This window comes from Trichechus manatus, unplaced genomic scaffold (genome assembly GCF_000243295.1).
Source record: "Trichechus manatus latirostris isolate Lorelei unplaced genomic scaffold, TriManLat1.0 scaffold00004, whole genome shotgun sequence".
Classification (NCBI taxonomy): Eukaryota; Metazoa; Chordata; class Mammalia; order Sirenia; family Trichechidae; genus Trichechus; species Trichechus manatus.
In genome coordinates, this window is record NW_004443940.1 from 32,606,299 (window position 1) to 32,623,002 (window position 16,704).

At 44.9% G+C, this 16,704-nt stretch overlaps 1 protein-coding gene across 1 annotated transcript; it reads left to right on the forward strand.

The window, feature by feature from the left end:
* Nucleotides 1-633: 633 nt before the first annotated feature.
* On the forward strand, nt 634-4,977 carry LYG2 (lysozyme g2; the record flags this gene model as incomplete). The annotated part of the gene is given in 5 exon segments (XM_004369318.1): nt 634-683; nt 685-776; nt 2,161-2,357; nt 3,440-3,578; nt 4,859-4,977. Coding segments are annotated over 5 exon segments (597 nt in total), but the record flags the coding sequence as incomplete, so codon positions are not given.
* Nucleotides 4,978-16,704: the final 11,727 nt, after the last annotated feature.

The window sequence follows — 16,704 nt, forward strand, 5'->3', positions numbered from 1 at the left end:
CCTAGCCCAGTCCTTGTTTCCTGTCCCCTCAGAAAGTTCGGGAAACTAGCATCCATATTGCTACTACCTGGCTTTGTATTGATCTCCTAGAGTAGGTAGGAGATCTTGCACCTTTTTGTCAGAAGTGGAATTGGAGCAAGGAGCCAAGTTCACCCATCAAGATCATGTGATATGGTGGTATGAGATCATGTAACACATTGGTATGGGATCATGTGACATTGGAATGGGGAACAAAGAGCAGAAGGCTCCACATTTCAGGCAAACAACTAATCCAGGAAGATGTCTTAAAATTTCTCTCAAGATTCCTGCTTAAAACTTATGGCAATTTTTTCTCTGATCAAGATTGCAACAAATATGTTTGAAACCTATAATAATTGATTTTCCTAATACTTTGCACAGTGTTTTAGAATTAAGTGCTCTTTTTTGTTGTTTGTTTTGTCTTGTTATGTTTTGACAGTGGAAGTAGAGTGGGAGGGGGAATCATCTGTTCTGTTTTGTCTGATAAGCCAAGATTGGCAAAAAGAGACTTTGGGAGCAACCAGTCTATGGCCTTCGTTTTTGGTTTAGTGATGTTTACAATAGCAACGCAAGCAATAGTTTCTCACAGGCTTCATGTGAATTACCATTCTACCTCTAGGTACTTCCAGGGGCTCATACCCTTTTACTCACATGAAGAACCCTCACGCATCGTCGTTTGTACCACGGGTGCTATGGGGACATCATGACCATGGACGCCTCTGGTGCTTCCTGTGATACAGACAGCTTGATTAACTGTGGTAAGTGAAAATTAAAGCAAAGGCTTGACTTTCCCTCTTTCATCGTTTCCAGATTCTCTCTTAGAAAGGAGTTTCTTTTTCTTTTTTATATATATATTTTATTGTACTTCAGGTGAAGGCCCACAGAACAAATAGTTTCTCATGCAACAGTAGCACACACGTTGTCCCACAACATTGGCTAACAACCCCACAACATATCAACCCTCCAAACTCTCAACCTTCCTTTTTTTTGGTGAAAATACAGATAGCCAAAGATACACCGCCTCAAAAATTTCTACATACACAGCTCAGCGACGTTGACCACGCTCCTCCAACCGTGCTGCTACTCTCACTCAAGATGAAGGCCCACAGAACAAAACAGTTTCTCATCCAACAGCCACTCCAAATGCTGCCCCATAACAACGGCCAACAATCTCACAACACATCAACAACATCCCCACTCAACCTTGTGTTCCCCATCACCAGCTTCCCTGTCCCCTTCTGCCTTCTGGCCCTTGTCACTGGACCCCTGCACCTCGTTAGTCTCATTTGGTCTTACAGGGCTGTCCACTCCCAGGCCGAACAGTGAACCCTGGAGGTAACCTCACCACTGACCCAAAAGGGTGTCTGGGGGCCATACTCTCGAGGTTTCTCCAGTCTCCCCTAGGCCAGCAAATCTGGTCTTTTTTGAAAGGAGTTTCTTTTTAAAGGCATAATTATTATTATAAGAATGATATAAAAATTAAACATTAGGATAAAACAGAAACCTGGCTGACATAAAAAAACCACATCTTTTAATTTTTCCCATTCTTTCCAATCCTTGTCCAGATCTATTTATTTCTATGGATTGAGATTATTGATTAAATAAAATGTTATATCTCAGCTTGGTTTTTTGTTTGTCGTTATTTTTACGTAATGTTACAGAATGAGCTTTTTAAGGACACTTAAAACTTGCTGTTTGTATTTCTTCTCTTTTGCAATCCTGTTCTAAAGTCTTCTTTATGATGTTATCACTTTCGTAGTATCAGAGCCGGAAGCAGCCACAGAAGTCACATCTAATCCCATGCCCTCAATTTGCATATCAGAACACTGAGACTCAGAAAGGTGGAGAGAATCCCAAGGGCACAGAGCTACACAGTGGAAAAGCCAGACTAAACCTTGGTTGACAGCTAGGCCAAGAGTTTTCCCAGTGCATCAATGTGGCAGAAAAGAGAAGAAAGAGAGAAAAGAGGCACCCATCTGGGGTTCTGAACCTGTCTGGGTTTCTGTAGTCAGAGATGAAAAGAATGTCTTAAAATGGTTGCCCCAACCCCTGGGCAATGGTCAGGGGCTGTGGCTAACTTGCACTTTGGAAAAAGATTATCTTCTGGAGTAAAGAGTTTTGTTTTGTTTTTATTGACTTCAGGGATCCGTGGTTCTGAGATGTTTGCTGAGATGGATTTGAGGGCCACAACGCCTTAGCAGGTTATAATCAAAGAGGTCGGGCAAAGGCACTGCGTGGACCCAGCTCTCATTGCAGCCACCATCTCCAGAGACAGCCATGGTGGAGCCATCCTGCAGAATGGCTGGGACCACAGTGGACTGAAATTGGGCTTGATGCAGGTACTTAGCTAGAGACTTTAAGTCGACCCTACTTCATCCTTCTTTGCAGAAGCTCAACTCAAAGTAGAAAGCCATTTGCAGTGTTTCCAGGCCCCCAAACACCGTGGGGCCTGGCTATAGATGCTCCAGCAGCACTGTTCCCGGATTTCTGTGACACATCGTTGGTATCTTATTCAAAGTTTTTCAGTTTTGGATAGCTTTGAAAAAGTCTTTTGTGAGTCTCATATCTATAATTCTGAAATAAATAATATCTAATGTAGCTACATTGAGAATATCTTATATATGGTACTATTATTAATGGAGTCCTCATGGGGTTGATGGAGTAGTTGATGGCATCCATGTGGATCAAAACACTGTATAAGTAAGCTCTACTTGAACCAATTGTTTCTTTAGGCAAATGGAAGGGCATCCAAATAATTTGTATATTTGCTTCCAGGCTCTATTTTAAATTGTCTGTAGAAACCCAGATTTCTAGACTTCCCAGTTAGAAAGAAATTTTTTACCTCAATTAGCTGGATATTTTTGATGGCAAATACGTGGATGTCTTTGTGTGCTAGTTATTTGTTTATAAACATCTTTTTCGTATATGTGTTGTTGTTGTTGTTGGGTGCCATGGAGTCAACTCCAACTTGTAGTGACCCCATGTAACAGAGTAGAACTGTCCTATAGGGTTTTCTTAGCTGTAGTCTTTATGGAAACAGATCGTCAGCTCTTTCTCCTGCAGAGCTGCTGGGTGGGTTCGAATTGCAACCTTCCGATTAGCAGCTGAGTGCTTCACCAATGTGTCATCAGGGCTCATTTTTCATATTCATATATATAGATAAATAAAAAATAAATAAAGGTAAATATATATATATATATATGAATGATTAACTAAAACTGTGCCATCTTCACTTCTCCCAAACCTTTGTTTCTCTGACTCTCTTCTCTGTGGAGGGAAGGATAGCAGACTTGACTCTGCGGATCAAGGAAAGAGGCTGAAGACAGTATCTGTGAAAATGAACACAAGGAGGGGAAATAAGGCACATCAGAAAAACGTGTTGCCTCATCCAGCTGCTGACATTACTATCTGAATTTTCTAGCTTGATAAGAAAATTCATGACCCCGTTGGTGCCTGGGACAGCAAAGAGCACCTTTTTCAGGGTGTTGGGATTCTAACAGACAGAATTAAGGCAATCCAGAAAAAACTCCCCACGTGGAATGTGGCTCAACATGTCAAAGGTAGGTCTTATTTTTCGTGCTTTGTTTAAATGAGCAGTGAGTGAGCCCCGAAGTCCAGGTGTGTCCTGGGCCTCCCTGGGTGGGCAGTGGGTCTGGGAGAAGCTGTTGAAAGGCTGTGTTAGTGCTCTCTGAATGACTGAGTTGCGTTCCGTGGTCTTCCTTCCCTGACTTCTATCTCTGCTTCTGCAAGATGCTGAGGTTCTTGGTGCATCTCTCCTTGGTCATTGAACGATGAAGGATGCCTTAAGAGTTGATGAGATAGTTTGAAACAGTATGTTTTGCCTTCCTCTGATAGGCTTTTTTCAGCTACAAGAAACTATTAATCACTTTGTGAATTGTCTGAACAAATTTTTATCCTGTGAGCACTCTCAATGCCACTGGGGCTTCAGGTGCCACGATATGTCCTCCATGAGGAGATCTCTCCCTGGCTGACCACAGACCCCTCAAGTTTAGCACTTCCCAGACTGAATTAACTCACTCTGTTTCTCTACAATGTGTTGTGTTTTTGCACTTTCCGTGTCTGTGGAGGCACCATAATAGATCCAGTCATCCCAGCCAGAAAACCAGATCATTTTCTTAGGCTTTTCTGGCTCCTTCTCTCTTCCTAGACAACCAACACCAATTCCTATTGAGTCTACCTCCTATGGACTCGTGATGCATATGTTTTAACTTCTCTCCCTCTGCGCTTCAAGGGCCTTAATTTAGAACAGTTTCTATTTTCTTTTTCAAGGTCCTTGAGGGCAGAGATTAGGACCAGGGGTCTTTTTCTTTAGCCATCAGAGCACAGCACAATTATATGTTTAATAACTAAGAATGCAAAGAAATGTACCCAATATATTGGGTACCATTGTGCATCCCATCCTCAGTGTGGCTCAAATCCTGGCACGTGGTAGGTGTTTAGAAAACATTTATTGAGTGAATGAATGAGTGAGGGGACAAATGAGTGAATTATTAAATGAACAGAGAATGTTACAAACATTCTCAGACTGAATATTTGCTGAGAATCCAGTTCTGCCAGGTCTGGACTATATAAGAAGCAAATCTGACTTTTGTAGAAAGAAAATCAAAGTCTTAAAAGAAGAGAGAAACAAATTTGAAATTCTTCCATTGATTCTTGGAGTAGTATAGGTTTTCAAGGAGGAGAGGGGAAAAGGGGGATGGAAGATCTGGGACTGCCTGCTTTAGAAGATCTGCCTGGAGGGCTGACACCTTGGAAATGCTCGTATCTTATTTCTGCTGAGCATTAATATTTGGATCTAAACCACTGTGTTTCATTTCAGGTGGTCTTTCAGCCTTTAAGTCAGGGATCAAAACCACAGTCACCCCTGTGGACATAGACACAGACTTTGTCAATGATCTTTTTGCCCGAGCTAAACTCTACAAAAGACATGGCTTCTAGGGCAAGCTGTGTGGGAGGATCAGATGGCAGGGTGCTCAGACAGCCTCTCTTCTCAGGAGGGTTTGATATGAATGTGTTCTACCCAACACTGGCAAAGGACTGGTTGCACTTGTGAGAGAAAATTTATTTCCCAATTTTCTTATTTTATTTTATTGTGCTTTTGGTGAAAGTTTATAGTGCAAATTAGTTTTTCTTTCAAACATTTATACAGAAACTGTTTTGTGACGTTGGTTGCAATCCCCACATTGCGCCAGCACTCTCCCCTTTCCCTTTCCACCCTCGGTTCCCCACGTGTGTTCATCCAGGCTCCCTGTCCCTTCCCGCCTTCTCCTCGTTGTCTTTCGGCAGGTGTTGCAAATTTGGTCCTGTATTCTTGACTGAACCAAGAAGCTCATACCTCACATGTGTCATTGTTTGTTTTATAGGCCTGTCTAATCTTTGGCTGAAAGGTAGACTTCAGGAGTGGCTTCATTTCTGAGTTAGCAGGGTGTCTGGGGGCCATAGTCTCAGGGATCTCCATTTTCTTACTGAAAATAAGCATTAAAAAAAGAAAAGAAAAAATCCACCCAGTTCCCAATATGGTTCCCATGAAATGTACAGAGACATACATATATAATTGTTTCCTACTAAATGCGAACAAATCTGTCCTGGAAAAAGTACAACCAGAATGCTCCTTAGAAGCAAGGATGGTGAGACTACTTCGCACATACTTTGGACATGCTATCAGGAAGGATCAGTCCCTGGAGAAAGACATCGTGTCTGGTAAAGTAGAGGGTCAGTGAAAAAGGGGAAGACCCTCAATGGGATGACTGACACAGCAGCTGCAACAATGGACTCAAACATAATAAGGATTGTGAGGATGGTGCAGGACAGGAGTGTTCCGTTCTGTTGTCCGTAGGGTCGCTATGAGTCAGAACCAACTTGACAGCACTTAAGAACAACAACAAATGTGAATAGCAGCATAAGTGAAGTCTACATATTCCAGCTAGACCTCATTTTAGTCCATAATTTCAATGCCAACCTGCTCCCTGCCTTCGGAGAACTGCTAAGAAGTTAACTGAGACTGACCTGAGCCTTTGTCCTTTTCCCAGTATCTGCCCACTGGGGCTTTGCTTGTGAGAAGTGTTTGATTCATAAGCCAGTCAATCTATGGGGCAATGGAGAAGCTAGGGATGGAAATCCGGCTTCATGGGTAACTGAGCAATGACGGTGATAAAGCTGACCTTTCTCAAATGATGTACACAACATTCCACAGGCCCCCACCAACTTCCCATGTCGTCTTCCTCTTTCTTGCTGAGGGTCCAGGGGCTGGTTCCTTTTCTATTTTCAGTAGTTGCTGCCATATACTCTCTCCCTAGGGGGTCATCTCCCCATAAAGATGGCTGAAGATAAATATGCCTTGCATTTGTGATGGTTCTTTGGTTGCAAGCAAAACTAACCAACTCTGGCAAAGTTAAGCAAGAAAGGGGAAGTACTAGAAGGGTATCAAGGCTCACAGACTCAGTAGGAAGGGCAAGGACATGGGCAGGAACCAGGCAACTCTGGGTGTCTGGGAAGCAGGAAGCGTGTGACTATACTTTACAGAACCCTCACTGCAAGAAAAAATTAGGACCCTCACTGCAAACATGAACTCCAAGGGCTTTCTCCCCCATTCTTTTTTTTTTTTTCTTTAATTTTATTGTGCTTTAGGTGAAAGTTTACAGCTCAAGTTAATTTCTCATTCAAAATTTCATACACATATTGTTTTGTGACATTGGTTGCAAGCCCCACAACGTGATGGCACGTTCCCCTTTTCCACCCTGGGTTCCCTGTGCGCATTTGTTCAGTTCCTGTCTCTTCCTGCCTTCTTGTCTTGCTTTTGGGCAGGTGATGCCCATTTGGTCTCCTTTATTTGATTGAACTTAGAAGCACGTTCTCACATGTGTTATTGTTTGTTTTATATGCCTGTCTAATCTTTGGCTGAAAGGTGGACTTTGGGAATGGCTTCAGTTCTGAGTTAGCAGGGTGTCCAGGGACCGTAGTCTTGGAGGTTCCTCCAGTCTCTGTCAGACAAGTAAGTCTTTCTACCCCATCGTTTTGCCACTCTGTTTCAGAGTCTTAGTCCCCAGAGAGAGAATCTGATTGGCTTATCTTGAGTCAGACACCCACCTATGCCTTGGCTACTTTGCTTTTTGGTCTTGCCCAGACTACCCACAATGGAGAAGAGGCAATTCTCTAGAAGGAAACAGGTGCTGTTTGTGGTTTTACTTCATAGTCAGGAGAAGACATAAATAATAATATGTTGGAGTACAGGGCTTACAAAGTCCCTACAGATGTGGCCCCTGCTGGACCTTTAGCCCCAGCTCTCTTCTGAAATGGTCAATGAATGCTTCTACTCATTCTTTTTCTTTCTGAGAGAGAATCTCTGAGCCCTCCTGGAGAAAGCCAGGTAAACCATTCTCTACCCAGTAGCCTCTCAAGCCAGCCTGGGGTCCCTGTATGAGACCTAATGGGCAGAGGGTATGGTGGCTTTGGAGAACATTGGTCAATGTCTGCTGTGATTGATCAAGGCTCATGCTGTTTGAGTTGTTAAATATTTGAATATCATCCCTGCATATGGGCAACCCAGACCATTCTTCAGAACTCTACTTTGTTCAAGAATGATTTCTTCACAACTTTTTCTCACCAACATGTATTCCATCTAACTTCCAGCTCCTTCAACGTCACCAAAAAAGCAATAAAGTACATCTAGGTGAGGTAATTTCCAAGTAATTTGAACATCAAGAAATAGAATGCTGACTTACACCCTGCATCTGTCTCCCTAGTATTCTCTTTATGACTGGGACACCAGGGCTGCCTACAGGAGAGTCCACACTCAAGGAGTCTTAGTTTGGTTGCCCTAGAAGCAGACCCTTAGACAAGGATTCATGGGCAGGTAGTTTATTTGGGAGGTGCAGGAAACACTGGTATAAAGTGTGACAGTGATACAGGGAAGGGAAGATAGTCAATGAAGGGTGTGTCATCAAGCCAGCTACCACAGTGGGTATAGAGCTCAATCCTGCAGGACAACTGTGGGAAATGATGCAGAACACACACCTCAGAATCACTCTACCCGAAGGGCAAGGAACTAGGATATTTATACATATCCACTTCTGAGAGCTGTTGGTTGAGGGTCTGGGTTTGGGTGGGGAGTGTCAATTCCTTGCTGCTTCTGGTCTGCCAGATAAGTAGGCAGCACACTTTTCTGCAGTTGCAGGGAATAGAGGCTGTAGGCACAGAGATGCAGACACTGGTAGTTAGAAATCAGCCAAGAATCTCAAAAGGTCCATGGATACGGGAGGGGCACTGTCAGCATCTGCCTCACAAGGGTTTGCTGTACCTGGAGGTTGGGGAATATGGGGAGTATCCCTGCAACATTGTTTGCTTTCCTTCCTACTTAACATGGTAAGAACAATCTGTAAATAACACAGAAGCCGCATGCCTCATGATTTCCATTCCAAGTTCTCCATAATCTATTAGAATCAGTAATTAATACACTAGAACTTTCCCAGTCTTCGTCCTCCTCTTCCTTTCTCTAGACAGAGCTGGTTACCAGGGATTTACTGAGAACAGTTCCAAAGATATTAGTCTCAAATGAGGATTCATTAACCATTCCTTCAGTTATCCTCAATTTTCTTTATATTTTTGCTGTGTTTCCTTCAGGGATGATGAATTGCCCTATGTTTACTACCTACTGTGTGAAATAGCCTGCTTTTTAGTTGTCCAAAGGCTAAGCTCTTACTGAAGGATGAATAAAATCTCTCTGACAAACAGTTTCAAAGCAAAAAAAAACCACAAAAAACTAAAAATATTTCCCTGGCTGGACTTATGCACAATTCTGTTCTCATCCTCTCTTTTTCTGAGCTGTCCATCCCTTAACGGACTTTAACCAGCCATGCTAAGAGCATCGGTAGGAGGCACAGACGCAGAAGCTCAGGCTTCCTTCCCTTGCTCCCTGCACAAATGCTGAAAGAACAAAACGGCGTCGATTCCGACTCATGGTGACCCTATAGGACAGAGTAGAACTGCCCCGCAGGGTTTCTAAGGAGCAGCTGCTGAATTTGAACTGCTGACCTTTTGGTTTGCAGCCCAACACTTAACCACTGCGCCACCAGGGCCCCCTGAAAGAACGTAATGCCTGAAAAATGGGCTTAGCAGTAAGACATGCCCCAGAGGCTGTTTTGCAGACTGCAGGAGATGACATGTGACCAGGCAGTCACTGGCGGTGTACTGAGGGCAGCACCTCCCCAGCGAGTGAGAGGCTGGGGCAGCAGGGAGTCCTGAGGATGCAAGGTTCCTGGAGGAGAGGGCCCACTGGAAGTTAAAGGACCCTAGAGACAAAGGGACTGACGTTGCAGTGTTCCCACTGCCAGCCCAATTCGGCTTCAGCCTACGAGGCAGTAGATGTGGTCTGACTTAACGATTCAACAAACACTTCCATTTGGTGAAGTGTGAAGATTGCAGTCAAAGAGGCAAACTCAAATATTTTAGCGTTCCTAATCACTACCGAAAGGGTTTGTAGGAACAAATTGCAATGACAGAATATTTGGGTCAGTCTGTAGTGCTGTGTGGCCATATACGTGAAGTCACATCCAGAACTCCCCCGGAACCGTTCTGCCAGAGAAGCAATGCGCCTCGCTCGTCTACAGTGGTGCAGAAGTCTACAAAAACCAGTCTGAGACTGAACTGAAATTGGGCTCTCGGTGGCTGCTCGCCATTAGTTCTGCCAGGCCAAGACCTCTGCCGAATTCCTCTTTTCTTTCTTCCTGAAAAAATTAATAAACTTTATATTTTTAGAGCAGTTTTAGGTTTGCAGAAAAATTGAGCAGAAAGAACAGAGGCCCTACATCTCCCGCCTCCTCCCCTTTATCGTTACGTAATGCTCCTGCTAATCTACTTTGCTCTGACGTCTGCTTTGTCTGAAATTAACGTAGTTACTACAGCTTTCTTTGGATTAGTGTGAACATGGCATATCTTTCTCCATTCCCTTACTTTTAATCTACCAGTGTCTTTTTATGTAGAGTGGGTTTCTTTAGACAACATGTAGTTGAGTCTTGTTTTTCCCTTAATCCACTCGGACAGTAGGTCTTTTAATTGCTGTATTTAGACTACTTAGATTTAAAGTGATTATTGATATAGCTGGATTAATATCTACCATACTTATCACTCATTTTTATATGTTGCCCTTATTCTTTGTCTCTTTTTATCGCCCACTCTTTCTGTCTTTCTGGTTTTAATGGAGCATTTTATACAATTTCATTCTTAGCCTCATTTTCTGTAGACCCCTGGTTGTCATCCACCCACAATGACCCTTTTTCTCTTTTCTTCCCTCCTTAGTGTAGTTGTTAGGTCAGGACATAGACATTCTAACACCGTGCTTAGATTATTGCAAACACAGACACTGCCCTCCATCTTACCAGCTGATGGAAGATCATCCATCACTACATCCCATGATAAAAAAACCTCTGCAAAATTCCAGTCTCATCAAATGAGAGCAAAGGAAATTTTATCTGATGACATTTCCACTTGTACTGACATGGACGAATGACATGTTTGCCGCAGACTAACACCTTACGCACTTTAGAAATAGTACTCTGAGATTCATCAGTACACAGAGATCCTAATCCTATAAATCACCAAGGCTGGAAATTTCAATGCAGATGCAAGGGCCAAGCCAATTATTCAGGCACTCTACCTACAGGAATCCCTGATTCATTGCTTGTGCAAACAAAGTAATGTTCCCAGCAGTAGGAATTATACAAAAAGACTGAGAAACTTATCACTAACTCTGGCACAAGTTAGAATGGTACTATCTCTGCCGTAGATGGACTAGAGATCGATCCTAACCTGTTGACGTGAGTAGTGATGGACAATCACATGGCTTTGATTTCTTGTTGGCTAGTCATGGTGGTATTAGTGCCATTGCTAATACTTCCTGCTGTATTTGGAGCAATAAAACAGGCAAAGAACCCATTACACTCACGGCTTTAGAGACCACGGCCTTGATGGGAGCCCTTGCTGGATTAATAGTGCGTGTGGCTTACACCAGCGCTCAAGTCCAAAATCTATCCAGTGTTGTCCAAGTAGTCGGTACCGATTCAGGACAAAGTCTGTTAGCCTTAAGAGATCCCTGGACTCGTTGGCCAATGTAGTTATGGGCCACTGAATTGCATTGTACTACCTCCTGGCTGAACAGGGAGGTGCCTGCGCAGTTGCAGACACTTCCTGCTGCACGTACGTTAATGTTTCTTGGGAAGTAGAACTTGGAGCTCAGAGAATCCTTAAATAAGCTGAGTGGCTAAGGACAGCCCACACGCAAATGAGTAACAATATTTGGCAGCAAATCAAAGGATATTTACCTTCCATAACCTGATTCCTTCCCCTTTTAGGACCTGCAATAACTATCCTTCTACCACTTTTATTTGGTCCCTCCTTGCTCAAAGTGCTGGTTAAGTTTATGTCTTCTCAACTCCAGCAGTTCCAAGTCAAATTAATGATGATGCAAGGGTTCCAGCCCATTCCCGGGTCTGAGTCCAATAGCCCCAACAAAACTTTAGACCAGATAGGGAGAGATTTCTGCTCTGCTAGGCAGGCCAACAACCCAGTGTCAGCTTGAAGCAGTTACAGAAGAAGAGATCTCTGCCCCTACACCCTCATAAAGAATTATGAGTATGAAATCTCTTAGGTGGGAATGAGATAGGGAAGGGAAAAAGGGACTGAGCCCCTAGGCAAAGAATCTGGAACTAAAAACATGTGCTTAACTAATGACACAAAACCTGTATCTTGGAACATGCAATAAAGAAAGAACAACCCAACCAGGTCTCAACGTACTTCTTTGATAAGATGCTTTTCAGAAGAACTGGCCGATCTGGTCCCTGGAGCATGCACAGACATCTGCAAGGTGACCGACAGACCTGTGACAGGAATCGAGCCGGCACCATAGGGGACTGCGCAGGCGCGGCACCCCATAATAAGTCCTGCCATCCAGTCCCAGGAGCCTTTGTTATGGGTTCCATCTTGGACTGCCTCCTGTGCGGGCACCTAATCTTCATAACCCTGCCTCTTTCATGAATAAAGATGATGTCTTCTCCCACCTAAAAAGCTTTATAAGCCCTGGCCAATCCTTTGTTCGGGGAGACAAAGGCTAGCGTTGCATCGTCCCTCTTTGTCTCCGCTTGCGAGCTACTTTTGCTCAATAAAGCTTTGTTTGTGCAGGAAAAATAAATAGATAAATAAAAGAGGCAAGGTAGAACAGGCTAGGCATCATCTGAAGGAAAAGCTACCTGGCTGTCTAAAGTTTATCCTTGTGGCCGATGCGATGTCTTCTCTTGGCCTGGGTTGAGCAATTCGGGTTCCTGGCTCTGAAGCATCTTGCAGAAACTATTTATTTTCTTGTTTTTGTCACAGTGGTCATGATGCTGGCCAGTTACCTTCTGTCCAAAGTGTCAAATGTTTCTGCACAGCCACTTGTTTGCCAAATGTTTACATGATGATACAACAACAGAGGGTCAAGAAGATCTTGTGATACAATTGATTATGGAGAGAACTGAATAACCCAGACCAGCGAACATCGGGGTCTTCAGCCTTCTCTGAATTGGTCAGCCTCTCAAAAGTGAGAGAGTGACCAAAAGGGGGTGAGAGATTTACAGACAGACACTGGTCAGACTATACATGGCATTAGAACTCTGACACGGCCTCTGCAGCAGCCAGGCCAGGAAGCCACACCACAAACCGTGCAACAACTAGCCTGGGAAGCCAAACTACAGCCTCCGCAACAACTGGCCCAGGACAGTCAGGGCTTGGTCGGCAACTACCAGCTTCCCTATTTCTTGCCCCTACTTCCAATGCAGGGTCAACTCGAGAAAACCTAGTATTTCCCCAAAACCAATCACGTAAAATTCCCCATTTCTTCTTAGCCCGCCTCGAGCTTCTCCATGCCAACAACCTCCAATCAGAGCATACCTGAAGCCCTCCCTTCTTTTACTATAAATCTTTCACACTCCTTGGCCTTTGAGTCTCTGAGAAGCCACGTGATGGTGGCTGACTCTCTTGCTGTAATAACAACCTCAGTTGGGTGGTCTTTATTTATTTCCCCAATCTGGACACCAATGCCCGTTTTATGGTGCTATATCCTCAACAGGTAGAATATACAGGTCCGGAAACGAAGTAGCAAAAATAGGAGTGCCGTCTCTCAACACTACTCCCAGCGAGCCTCTAGGTATGTTTCCAGTCTCTGCAAGTCTAGGTTCAGGACGTCTGGAGGACCTGGCGTCTAGGGGTGGGTGTTGGTGAGGGGAACACTTCCATTAAGGGGAATATGTATGCTGCCTGATCATTTGTGAACTCTCATGCTTTTGGATCAGCAGGCAAAGAAAGAAGTTACTATTCCGGTAACCCTCTAGAGGAGACAGGGTTGCTTTTACAAAATAGGAGGGGGCATGGAGAAGTATGTCTGGGACCAGAAGATCCACTATGGCATTAAGTCTAATAGTGGCATTTCTAATAGCAGCATGTCACACTCCTTGGCAGAGTGATGGGCAGGGGGGTGGATCTTTTGGTTGAGGGCCTTTCGAATTTCTATCACGTTCCACCTATGGAAAAGTCAGCTTATTGCAGTTGTGCTAAATCAAGGCCCTGCATTTAGATAGGTTTAGCAAATTAGGATTGTAAATATAGAAGATGGATTCATAAAAGCACCATCCCCTGCTAGTGGCATCTAGACCCTTACTGGAGACCCTGATATCGCTGAACCAGAGGGAATGAGAAAGCAGTAAATGAGGTGTGGGTATAAAGACAAGGTGTCACAGAACAACTCTGATGAGGCCAGAAGAAATAATTTGTGAAACCTGGGGACTGAGGAAGACAAAGACAGAATTTACTTAACTTCAGGGGAAAGAACAGAGCGAGCATGACTGTAGACTAAAGGGAGAGAACGTAAATAAATACGATGAAAAATAATTTAACATCCCACAGGAACCTTGAATTTAGGGCCCACTCTGTTGCAAGGGTTGAATTCTCCCTGAGGAATCATCGACCCTCTTGTCTGAGTTTCTTAGGCTGATAAACAATACAACAAACTCTTTGGAGACTGGAACAGTCAGACACACATTCAGCAAGGCACCGGGATTCCGGTTGCTAGGTTTAATGCAATCTGGCAAAAATTTCCCACCTGGACAGAGGAACAAAAACTGAAAGTATGTTGTGCTCCCGTCTGCCCTCCTGCAGGGCCCACCGACCACCCACACCCCTTTCTGCTGCTCTGCCGATTGAGCCCAGAGAGCCATTGTTTTCAGAAGAAAAACGTCTCTTTTGTAGGAACCTTTCATTTTTTCCCCCTGGAGCCAGTGAGTCTGGGCCACTCTTGGTCCAGAGTCCACAGCATCAAGACAAGGTGGTTAGGTGAAGGGGCTATTGGTGCTTTGGGAGGAGGGGTGTGGTCTGTGGCTGTCCTTAGGGTCAGAGGACCGTCCTTCAGGGTGAACTATAGGAGCAGTCAGCATAGCTGCTTGTTTTTCTTATCCGTCCACCCACCCAGCCACCCACCCATCCATCCGATTAGTTAGAACAGGTAGTAAGCAGATCATCCAAAACCCTAGGTCCAAAGGAGCATCCAGCCCCCATTTTGTATCCATCCCCACCTGCCCTAGGGTAGATGTTTGTCTGCTTTGAAGCCTGTGGAGAGTGGGCTGAGATGGGTCAGGGGAGGGGGTCTTACCAAACAAGGCTACATTTCTTCTCTGCCAATGGGAAAAGGCCAGTCTCACGGATGGGACCTCAGGCCCTGGGCTGAGCTGGGCAGCAGAGAGAAGGGAAAGGTGATTCTCCAAATAGAGGCTGAGTAATGATCAAGGTCTCATGGAAAGCTCGGGTTGAACCCAGTTCTTTTCACTTAAAGGCCAGTGCTCCTTCTCCTCCTGTGGTGGCTGTCTCAGTGAGCCCAGGGAGGCTGCCCGCTTGAAACCAGCCCCGTCCTAGCACCTGCATGGCTTCTCCTGCCACTTGGTCACGGTCACTGTCTGCCCTCCCCTTGCCTCCTCTCTCCTCTTCCCCGATGTGTGCTGGGGGTGGGCCCCCATGCTGCCACATCACACGTCCCCAGGATCAATGCCTCTAGATATTATTCCTAGGGAGGCCTGGACTCTCAATATGCCTCACACCAGCCACCATTGTTCCTTCTAACAGCCCAAGCAAAGCCATGCGAAACGAGGTCCTGCAATGCAGCCAAATGTCTTCTGAATGCCAAATGCCCTGTGCCTTGTAGAGAGATGTATGGGGAGATGGGGAGTGAGGCAGACCTGCATCTCCAAGGATCAGAGGCCCCTTTATCTCACATCTTGTTGATGAAATCGCCAAGGTAAATAAAGGACTGTGGTCCTTTCTGGCCTCCAGTGTCCTCACCTGTAAAATGGAGATAAATTTCTCCCCCTTTACAGATTTCAGAAGATGCAGTTTAGAGGTGACTTATGCTGAAAAGCCTTCCAGGCATATGGATGGTTTTCGCTAACCAGTAGCCATTACTAACCCTTCACAAGTATTCATTCATTGTATTATCTCATCACATCATCAAAACAACCAGATGCTGTAGGGGTATCCTTATGCCCATTTCACCCCTGAGGAATCTGAGAAAAGGTTAAGTCACCTGCTCAAGGGCCCACAGAGAATAAGCAAGGAACCCTGGGGATACATGAAGTGTGTATACTTCGTCAAGTTCATAATTTTGTTCTTCAGCCATTCACTGATGTTCCCGATCCCAGAACCAACCTCCTCACACACTGTGTCCTGTACCCAAAACTCAGTCTCTATAAAAAGGTTTCCTCAAGCTGATCACACCTCAGTGTTGCCCCAAGGTTACTCAGGACTACCTGAGTATCATTAGCCAGTTTAATCCAGTGTTACGTCAGTGTTAGCCGAGTTTCATCTGTGTTTACCTCAGCGTAACTCAGAGTTACCTCATCTTTGCCCCAGCTACGGAGACCCGGTAGTGCAGTGGTTAGAGTTTGGCTGCTCACCAAAAGGTCAGCAGTTCAAATCCACCAGCTGCTCCTTGGAAACCCTATGGGGCAGTTCTACTCTGCCCTCTAGGGTCGCTATGAGTCAGAATTGACTCGATGGCACTTAACACCACCACCATGCTACCAAAAGGTAAGGAGTGTACTTTTACTTATTCCCTCAGACTGAGGTATTTGCATTTTCATCGGAACAGAAGACTTAAAGAAATAATGGCAAGAGGATTTCAGGCAACTCCAACATACATGGAGGTTTTCAGGGGAAGAGTGGGACGAGCTTCCCTGGTGCCCGATGTCACACGGGCCTGCGGTCTGCCAGAGATGAAATCAGAAGACCGCTAACGATGATGACGGACAGCTGCTGGCCAGTTACCGTGAGACAAGCATTTTAGACAGTATCTCCTTAGCCCTCATCGGGATCCTGTGAGTTGGATGCTGTAATACCTTTATGGCAGACAGGCAAATTTTAGATGGATTAGTACTTTATACAAAGACAAACTCTGAAGTGTTCATACACCTGGGACTTAGAGCTCAGACTTGCTCCAGAGTCCCTGCTGTCCCAGGCTCTGTTTTCCTGGTGGATTGTTCCAGGTGTTAAATTGCAGGCAGATCCTCAGCGGGCAGGGAGGCCCTCAGGCGGGGGGCCTGGGATGCTCAGCCGGCAGGGAGGCCCTCAGGCGGGGGCCTGGGATCCTCAGCGGGC